Source organism: Trachurus japonicus, chromosome 8 (genome assembly GCF_045865225.1).
Source record: "Trachurus japonicus isolate A0001 chromosome 8, Traja_1.0".
NCBI lineage: Eukaryota > Metazoa > Chordata > Actinopteri > Carangiformes > Carangidae > Trachurus > Trachurus japonicus.
The window spans coordinates 26,834,653-26,845,417 of record NC_140914.1 but is presented as its reverse complement, the minus strand read 5'-3'; the positions used below and the strand labels follow the sequence as shown (position 1 = coordinate 26,845,417).

Here is a 10,765-nt window from a genome sequence, read left to right as displayed (position 1 = left end):
GTAAAAATGTCCCTGTCTCTGCTCCTGTTGGGCACCATGTCTGAGTCAGAGAGGAGAAGAGGAATAACTGTGGCCTACCTGCTGGAGACTCCTTCTTGTTGTCAGGCGGTCCCAAAGAGCCGGTGATGTTTTAATGTGCGCCATTTAAATCCAGTTTGTAAATGAAAGTTCTGAACATCCATAATCCACAGAGAAAACATGTCGCTCTGATAATCCAGCACTGATCACAAGGATCACAGTGACATCCAAGCAAAAAAATAATCCAGGGTTCCCACAGCTCTTCCAGCCGACTGCATACAGGCAGGATTGAGAGGCTGTGCGGCGGGCAGACTGATCTGCACCGGCTCTGCGCAGGAGGCTTCGGCTTGGCTTCACAAAGACATTGATTGTCCACCTTGAGGGAGGCAGCTGCCCAGGAACAGAGGATAGGTTTCCAACTCCCAGCGGGAACCGGGGACTGTTTCTGCAAGAATTTAGGTCTCTATTTGAGGCCTGGGCACAGGAATGCTGACCTCTCCGGTTTCAGACACAGAGGAGGCTTTATCTGCAGAGAGGAAACCCCACTGCAGGCAGGTGGGACTTCACACTGAGGGTAAATATTAGATTGATGCAGATGAGGGTGAGGCTGGGTAAAAGCAGATAGACGGTGCTGTACAAGGATCAGTCCACACAAACTGCATTGTTTGTAATGTAGTGCTGGTTAGGATTGCTTGTTAAAAGTGTTTTGTATTGTTGTTTAAAAAGATGAAATGTTTCTGAATCCTTATGTTATTTAAATTATGCAGCTCAGGTTTCTGCAAATCTAGACCAAACAGACATGCTGTAAACCTTAACCTTCCTCTTGTGTTTGGGTCACCACTGACCCATTTTCAGGTTTTAAATGCATGAAAGTACCTCAAACAGTAAATGTGTTTATTGCATCAAGGCTTTTTGACTTTGTCAGGACCTGTATTTAAACAAAATTATAAAATGCTCTGGTTAAAATTATGTCATTTGTGGTGTTAGGGTCAATTTTGACCCGGTTATACTGTAACAACTTAACAATAGTTAAAACTGAAATCATAAGTGCAAAACCAGCCTTTTGTCTGGATAAGGAAGCCTAACAACGTAACCAAGAGATGAGAAACAAATTGGATGAACATAGAAATGTTTTTAGTGTATTTGACAGCTGATTTAAAACACGGGTCAAAATTGACCCTAACACAGGAGATGAAAGCTAACACAAGACAAAGGTTAAAAACAAAAATGTAATGTTGGGCTTCTGATTGTAATTACAAATAAGTTAGAATATGCAAAATTGTGTAAGAAAAAGTGTAAAGTGTAAGACATTACTGAATAAACTGAATTCCTTCCTTTCAGAAAAACTGGATGAAATAACATTGACTCAGTCTAAATTAGTCCTGTCTAACAATATTAGGAAGGAGGAGGAGGGTTATATAGAATATAGACTGATACATAAACCCCTTATCACCATGTCAAAGCTGGCTCATTCAAAATGTTGCAAAAATGTAACATTAATTCTCATGTGTAGTTGTTCTACTGAGGAAAAATCATGGTGGTGTTACAGAGAGGCCACAGCTGATGACTTGGATGTGATGGAGGCGGAGTTCAATTATGAGCACACACCTCTTTCCTCAGACTTCAGGCAGCTCTGCAGAGCCACCAGTTCATTAGATAGAAATGCTGTGAGGAAGTCAAGATGATCTGCCTCCTTTTTTCTGTCTCCTTGCAGGTAATGATGATTTTTTTTTTTTCTCCAAAATATTGCTTCTCTCTTTAATCCACAATGAAATAAAACATGTGTCCGTCTGTGTCCAGGTGACTGTCTGGGTGTCGAGGTCCATCAGACTCCCTCTGTCTTGATCCGGAGCCCCGGTGACCAAGTACAGCTCTTCTGCACCCACAATGAAACTGAATACAGAGTGATGCTCTGGTACCAACAGCCCCTAGGACACACAGATATCAAACTTATTGGACATTTGAACTATTATGAGGCAAAAATGGAAAAGCCGTATGAACAGCATTTTAAAATCAGCGGCGATCTGAGTGGGAATTCTGAAAAAAATGTTTCTCTCATATTCACTGTGACTAGCCATTACTGCGCAGCAAGGTATGCACACTAACTCAAAGTTCCTATGCCCATTACAAAAACTTGACTCTATCTTTCAGCGCTGGTGGTTTCATGCAGCAGGCACCTGTTTCTGTGGTTCGATATCGTGCCACCATCAGCTAATACTATGCTGTTCAGAGCATCTTAAAGGGACAACGAGGAGTTTTGGAAAGCAAAGTGTTTTCATACTACATTTACCATGAGCCTCCATGAGATGTTTTCATTCATCAAGAATTAAAGTCAGAGGTTCGAAGACGATCAGATACTGTCGTAGTTCCGACCATAAACGGCGATTCGGCAGCGTTATTCTCATGACCCGCCGGTCAGCGTCCGCAAAACCGAAAGTAAGGAAACGCTGGTCGGCTCGACCAGCATTTCCGCCACTAATTAAAATAACAAAGTAACAATAGAGACAAAACGATATATTTATCGAAAATGGAGCCATTAACAAGTGTGGGTAGCGTAGATTCATTCACATTAACGTGAGACTTTTTTATAACCAAATAGAAACTCCTCGTTGTCCCTTTAATGTGACTGAGAATGTGAGTGAGACAACAGCAAGACAAATTCAGTGTCTCCTGGTCTTAATTTGTTTAGCGAATATCAACAGTTAACTAATGGCCAGCAGTGATCAGAATCTTCATGTCCTCAGAACATCCCAGTTATTATTGATCTGGCTTTATCATCAGGTGAAACAAGTTCCTCATTCTCATTTACGGGCAGAATGACTCCAGCAATGGGAACCAAACCCAGAACTTTCTTGCTGTGAGGCTAACCACTGTACCACAGATCCACTTCTATCCAGTTTTGTATCATTGTGTGCAAGTAAGAGTGCAACCTCTAGGGGGTAGCAGTGAAATTGTATCTGAACAGAGGTACAGTCACAATGTATTACACTTCCTTACTACTAAATGATTGGGCAGAAAATGAGAGACAGTACAAGCCCAATATACATTACTGTATATATACACTCTTGACCATTGTTGTTTGTTAATCACCCATGTTGCACTTGTACTTGTACTTTTTGATTGTATGTCTTCACAGTATATTGCACTAATAAAAAAGAAAATAAGGGCCAAAAAAAAAGAATGTTATGGCTGGTGGTGTATGTTTATATATGTGTATGTACATTATGTAGCTATATCCATATTCTATTAGTAATTATATTTTTCTTTTATTAAAATGTATAGAAAGTTATAAAAAGTTATTTCATGTCATGTCAAATCAGTGTCATGCCAATAAAGCCAATTTGACTGAATTGAATTAATAAGTTATGCATCCCACTACATTTAAATAATGCATGTCTACACTTATGTAACGGAGGTCTGTGGGTATAGTCACAGTAAGCAGAAGTGACAGCGTGTGGCGGTTAGCGGTACTGAAGTTAAACTCCCTCACCCATGTTTTTAGTGTATTTTATAGCTGATTTAAAACACGGGTCAAAACTGACCCGAACACAGGAGATGAAAGCTAACACAAGACAAAGGTTAAAAACAAAAATGTAATGTTGGGCTTCTGATAGAATATGCAAAATTGTGTAAGAAAAAGTGTAAAATGTAAGAAATTACTGAATAAATTGAATTGCTTCCTTTCAGAAAAACTGGATGAAATAACGTTGAGTAAGTCTAAATTAGTCCTGTCTGACAATATTAGGAAGGAGGAGGAGGGTATAAACCTCTAATCACCATGGCTCATTCAACATGTTGCAAAAATTTAACAAAATCTCATGAGTAGCTGTTCTACTGAGGAAAAATCATGGTGGTGTTACAGAGAGGCCACAGCTGATGACTTGGATGTGATGGAGGCGGAGTTCAGTTATGAGCACACACCTCTTTCCTCAGACTTCAGGCAGCTCTGCAGAGCCACCAGTTCATTAGATAGAAATGCTGTGAGGAGGAAGTCAAGATGATCTGCCTCCTTTTTTTCTGTCTCCTTGCAGGTAATGATGAATTTATTTATTTTTTCCAAAATATTACTTTATCCACAATGAAATAAAACATGTGTCCGTCTGTGTCCAGGTGACTGTCTGGGTATTGATGTCCATCAGACTCCCTCTGTCTTGATCCGAAGCCCCGGTGACCAAGTACATCTCTTCTGCACCCACAATGAAACTGAGTACAGAGTGATGCTCTGGTACCAACAGCCCCTAGGACACACAGATATCAAACTTATTGGACATTTGAACTATAATGTGGAAAATATGGAAAAGCCGTATGAACAGCATTTTAAAATCAGCGGCGATCTGAGTGGGAATTCTGAAAGAAATGTTTCTCTCACATTCACTGTGACTAGCCATGAGGAGATGAGTGCAGTGTATTACTGCGCAGCAAGGTATGCACACTAACTCAAAGTTCCTATGCTCATTACAAAAACTCGACTCGACTTGACTCGACTTTCAGCGCTGGTGGTTTCATGCAGCAGGCACCTGTTTCTGTGGTTCGATATCGTGCCACCATCAGCTAATACTATGCTGTTCAGAGCATCTTAATATGACTGAGAATGTGAGTGAGGCAACAGCAAGACAAGTTCAGTGTGTCCTGTGGACAGTCTTAGGTTATCCATTAAAAGTTCACTTGTTTAGCGAATAATAACAGTTAACTAATGACCAGCAGTGATCAGAATCTTAATGTAGAGATTCATGAAGCTTCACCTCTGAGGTGACTGGTGAGGAGTCCTATTGATCGATTGACTGATTGATTTTCCCAGTTCAGGCCCTGCGAAGGTTCTACCACATGATCTGGCTTCCTGTTTTAAAATCTCCGACAAATATTCCAGTCTGTCTTAGATTCATTACACTGGTCATAAAAACACTTGATGGAGATTGTCTTTTCTAAGTATATCTAAGTATTGTGTTTCACGTCAGCTTAACAGCCCATGGTACAAATTTTAAAAGGTCATGTTTTTGTGAAAAATGTTGCAAGTTTTTGAGGTTGCAATGGGGCTAAAGTCATGATTTAGGCCGCACCGTGTCATATCGATATGACCTTCACAGTCTATCAAGGATGCGGCCTTGAGTCAGGACACAGCTATTACATGTAGGAGTCCTTGGGGTCATATAGGATACACAATTAAAGGAGTGAAATATTTGCACTTTGGCCCATTTTCAAAAAGAGGACCAAGATATATGACATCACTAACCAGTTACTTATACTACTTACTGGTATTGTAACACTTTCAATAAACCTGGACGACTGAGACTATCCAGACATTTAAGGTCCTCAGAACATCCCAGTGATTATTGATCTGGCTTCCTCATTCTCATTTACGGGCACACAGAAAGACTTTCAAACCCAGAACTTTCTGGCTGTGAGGCTAACCTCTGTATCACAAATCCACTTCTATCAAGTTTTGTATCATTGTGTGCAAGTAAGAGTGCAACCTCTAGGGGGTAGCAGTGAAATTGTATCTGAACAGAGGTACAGTCAGAATGTATTGCACTTCCTTACTACTAAATGATTGGGCAGAAAACGAGAGACAGTACAAGTCCAATATACCTTACTGTATATATACACTGTTGCCCATGAAGTTGGAATCAGTTTGTTTTCAGACACCTTGGGCATCAAGCTGATTCAGATTCAGATTCAGAATCAAATGTATTGTTAATTGTTAATCACCAATGCTGAACCCCTGCATTTTTTGATTGTATGTCTTCACACTATATTGCACTTATAAAAAAGAGGAAAAAAAGGGCAAAAAAGAATGTTATGGCTGATGGTTTATGTTTATATACTATGTGTATGTATAATATGTATTAATATGTAGCTATATCCATATTCTATTAGTAATTATATATATATTTGTATTTTTTTGTATTTTTGTATATCTTTTTGTATAAAAAGTTATTTCATGTCATGTCAAATCAGTGTTATGCCAATAAATCCAATTTGACTGAATTGAATTAATAAGTTATGCATCCCACTGTATATAATGTACATTTAAATAATGCATGTATACACTTATGTAACGGAGGTCTGTGGGTATAGTCACAGTCACGAGGTACCAGTAAGGAGAAGTGACAGCGTGTGGCGGTTAGCGGTACTGAAGTTAAACTCACTCACCCATAAAAGACGTGCTAACCCACTTGCCAAGTGGTCATTGGCCTCTTGGCGAAACGGTTAGCATCGTCGCCCGCGGTGCAGGAGACCCGGGTCCGAAACCCGCTCAGGGCAGGTCACAGAACAACATTGATCACTTATACATGCATAGCCAGAGTCAAATTCATATGAAGATATATTACGTTTGTGTAAAGGGAGAATGTCTGACCAACAAGCCTGAGAGACATTAAAGGTTTTGGGTACAACTTCATAATATCAATATAACAAAGGTACATGGGGGAAAACAGTCTGAAGAGGTCAAAGGTCCAGCAGCACTTGCAGTACACAAGTGAAGACACTGTTCCACCCACTGGGATGTAGCCTCCTCCAACATACGAGTCACACATCTTTTGCCTCCATCATATCACTTCCTCTCCAGCTGCAGACTCACACAGTGTAGAGCTCTTTGTCCGCAGAGCCGATGCTCAACATGAAAACTCTGATTGCAATTATAGTTGCACTGTTCTGGATCCAAGGTACATCAAGTCATTTTTTCATCAGCATTATTTCTGATCATGTGACATCAGCTGGATTAATATTCTTGTTTTTGTTTTTCTCTCTCTCTTCCTCCATGCAGGGATATTACCAAGTCAAAATGTTGATCAGACTCCAGCTGCTGTGATCGCAAATGTTAGCGATAAAATCCAACTGAGCTGCAAGCACAACATCAGCGGCTATTACACTGTTCTGTGGTACCATCGCCCTGGAGGGGACACTTCCTTAAAGCTAGTAGGTTATACAAGTTATACTAATGTTTTCAATGTTGAAAACCCCTACAAGAGTATCTGCAACGTCAGTGGAGACGGGAACAGCGAGGCCTTCCTGCATCTCCAACCCCGCCATCCCAGAGACAGCGGGGATTATTTCTGTGCAGCCTCGCACCATGATGAAAAAGCCCCGACTTCTGCTACAAAAACCATGCACACCTGTTAGTCAACCACATGAACACACACTAGTACACACACACAGTGGGAGGAGCTAAAGAGGAAACGCAGTGAGAGTTCTCCTCTGGCAGACAGTCAGTTCATCTTCTGTCTTCAGATGCTGGTTTCTAGCTGCTGTTTCACATTCAACATGATCATCATATTTCCCATCATCGTCTGGATCAAAGGTATTCATACACATTGAGTTAGGAATATTTGATCTGATGCTTATTGATAAACTTCTTTGGGTTTATAATGTGCAGCTAATGATTTTATTAATAGCTAATCAGTGATTTATTTTTTATTTTTTATTTAGTAAGTTATAGATCAGTTGTTGGTTCGTCAGTGAACTCCTCTTCTGAACTGTCTGACCTCTTTACCTTTAGGAAAATAATGGAAAGTTTCAGTAAGAAAGTTTGCTTGATTATTTTGACTTTGCTGATTTGAACGCTGCTGCATTGTCTCAAAGTCACAGTCCTGCCCCAGTCTGAGATTTCATAATGGATGCAATAAGAATAAGAATAAGAATAAGAATAAGAATAAGAATAAGAATAAGAATAAGAATAAGAATAAGAATAAGAATAAGAATAAGAATAAGAATGTTTTTGCATTAAGCTGAAGGGTTCGCTGTTCTTTCAAACTTTCTGTTTTGCCTGTATTCAGTTGTCCAGTTGTTTCTACTCTATAGTGAATGTGAATGTTTTAATAATCCTAATAAAGTTGCAATGAATAAATTAGTTGCAATGTATAAACCTTTATAACTGAGAATTAAAAAGTGGCACTCATTATTCTAAGGTTTGAAGGTTTTATTGCTCTATTCACACTCACTTTTCCATAGACTGTATTAGAGACTATCTTGATGTCCTCTCTTTGTCTCCACAGGAGTATCCCTCAGTAAAGAAATGCAGGTTATCCAGACTCCACCTGAGCTGCTGACTCTGAACGACAATGTCAAACTGCAGTGCACAAGCAAACTCAGTGACCATTCCACTTTTCTCTGGTATCAGAAACCAAAGGGAGAAACTGCCCTGAAGCTGATCGGCTACATTTATTACGAAAGCTCGTTTATTGAACCATCATTCAAAGACCACTTCAATTTTAGTGTCGAAGGAAAGGACACGGCGTATCTTCACATCATAGGCCCTAAACACCCTGAACACAGCGCAGAGTATTTTGCAGCAGCGAGATCGGCACCATGTTGAAAACAGCTCGTCTCTCTTACAAAAACCGTGATGATCCAGTAGATACCAACACACAGGAATGACACCACTGGGATCATGTGACGACACCACAAAACATCTGTCTTCCAACAAGGGGCCTCGTCTGCCTCATTTGAACTCACACTGTAGAAAGAAAGAAAGAAAGAAAGAAAGAAAGAAAGAAAGAAAGAAAGAAAGAAAGAAAGAAAGAAAGAAAGAAAGAAAGAATTCAGAGAGTAATCATTATCTCTAACCTGCGTTTATACATCTACATGAATACTTGTTATTATTAAGGTCTTCTGAGTTAATAAATTTGTCCTATAGCATATGGGTGTCCCATGTTTGTTGCCATTGGTAACAAAAATATAAAGATATCTGACAACCATATACAACACTTAATCGAAGTGTGAAAATTACATGAATGTCATACTGTACATTTGCCTCAGAAGCTTTAACTTACCCAGGGTTATTTATAGATTTTGTCATTACTATAACATTACTATAACGGATAGAGATTAAATTCAGGTTGACCTCATCCTTTTATTTACAGGCTGTTACTGATCATGCAGAAATGTGAATGACCAATAAATAGTAGTCAAAGTAAGTAAATAGTATAATTGCTGTAAAATATTTTGTAGTTACAAATTAGGGTTTGGTGGGTTATTGGTGGAAAATGTAATAATAGTAACTAGAATAGCCCAATACAGGGCAAGACAAAAAAAGGCAAGACAGCAAGACAAAAGGCTACCATCCTTGTCTGTTTTTTTTTCTTTGTGTTATTTACAGTATGTTTTCAAAATGTTACACAATACTTTATGTCTGCTGTCTCTAAATGTGTTTCTTATTGATTTGATTTGATTTGATTGGATTTGTTTATCATTAAAGCAGAAGTAAGCGATCCAGTCATTTGGCTTACTTCTTGTCAGCCGATGGAGTTAGCAGTCCCTGCCCTCGTCCCTACGTCACCACATTCACGTGCATCCCTTGGCTGCACACACAGAGAGGACCGCCCCTTTGTGCCGTTCTCTCTCCTCATTGGATAAAGGTTGTAGGATACAAGGAAAGTTTTCTCCTCAGATTACAGCAGAGCAGAGTGACTGACAGACCCGTGTTTCAGACCAAACACTCTACATAAGTGATTGCTGTCGGAAGATATAACTATTTAAGACTTATTAACATAAACATTCCGCTTACTTCTGCTTTAATATCCCTTGCCTTTGTGAGCAATCTGTTAGCAAGCTTTAGTATGTCGACAATGTTGTATAACACAGCAGCCAGTTTCCTCCACATAGTTTCAGAGTAATAAACCTAATGTGATGTGTGTAAAATGTAATGTAAATGTAATAAATGCAGTTTTACCTTTTAGTAGCACCACAACAGTCCTTCATTATGTTTTTCCTGCTGATATGAAGTCAGACTAAATCAAAAATAAGCATGTGGTAAAAAAGTGAAACGAAAAAAAGTCAAACATGGCTGATATAAGAAATAAACATCTGCATCTGCACACAGAGCTTTTTTTTTGGCTAATGATGCTGCAGCAGTGTGTAGTGAGAGTGAATTGAAAATGGCCTGTGCTTGACCCAGTCTGAATGAAGCCAGATATTTCACCGAATGTAAAATGAATCACAGACTATATTCAGTATATTCAGCCAACAGGTGGAGGCAGAGCACACACACGGTGCAGAGGTTTTAACACGTGGTGATGAATGAGCACCTCCCCAGGACAAAAACACTAAACCTGACTGACTGAGAGTTAAACTGTTGTTCACACAGCAGAACGTGAAAATGTCTGTGTTCTTGTCCGGGTTCTGTTTCCTCTTCATCTGGTTTCCAGGTAAGATCTTCAAATCCAAACAGACTCCTTAACAGAATTGAATCCAAACCAGCTCATTTTAACCGCTCTGCTTCATCTAAACTGCCCTCAGGTCAGCTCAGCAGCATCATTTTACACCAAAGTCCTCCTCAGATCGTGGAAGAGGGGGCTGAGGTCCACATCAACTGCAGCCATGAGGATAAAACTTTCTCACTGATGCTGTGGTACCAACAGAAAGACAGTCGCTCGCTGTCCCTCATTGGGTACGGATATGGATCGGGAGTCCAGAACTATGAGGCAGAGTTCAAGGATCAGTTTGAGCTGAGGAGTGAAGACGTAATGAGCGGAGCTCTGATCATTCGCAGAGCAAACCCGTCCCACTCAGCTGTGTATCTGTGTGCTGCAAGGGCACAGTGATGTGGTTCAATCACACCGCCTCACAAAAAGCCCTCGGTGTGTTTTCACTTACAGCTGCAGCTTAGAGGCAGGAGAGTCAGTCAAATTGTCAAGCAGGGATCAGATGGGATTTTCAAATTTGCCATTTATAATGATTTCACAGACATATTTGTTTCGTTTCACCTTTTGAAGGAGTGTTGCAACCTGCTGGCTGATGTTATGCAGGTTTA

At 39.9% G+C, this 10,765-nt stretch overlaps 1 gene segment (V, D, J or C); it reads left to right on the top strand.

Moving 5' to 3' along the window:
- The first annotated feature begins 10,111 nt into the window (after nucleotides 1–10,111).
- Nucleotides 10,112–10,556, top strand: LOC146983462 (T cell receptor alpha variable 12-3-like). The segment is given in 2 exon segments: nucleotides 10,112–10,160; nucleotides 10,252–10,556. Coding segments are annotated over 2 exon segments (354 nt in total).
- The last annotated feature ends 209 nt before the right edge of the window (nucleotides 10,557–10,765 follow it).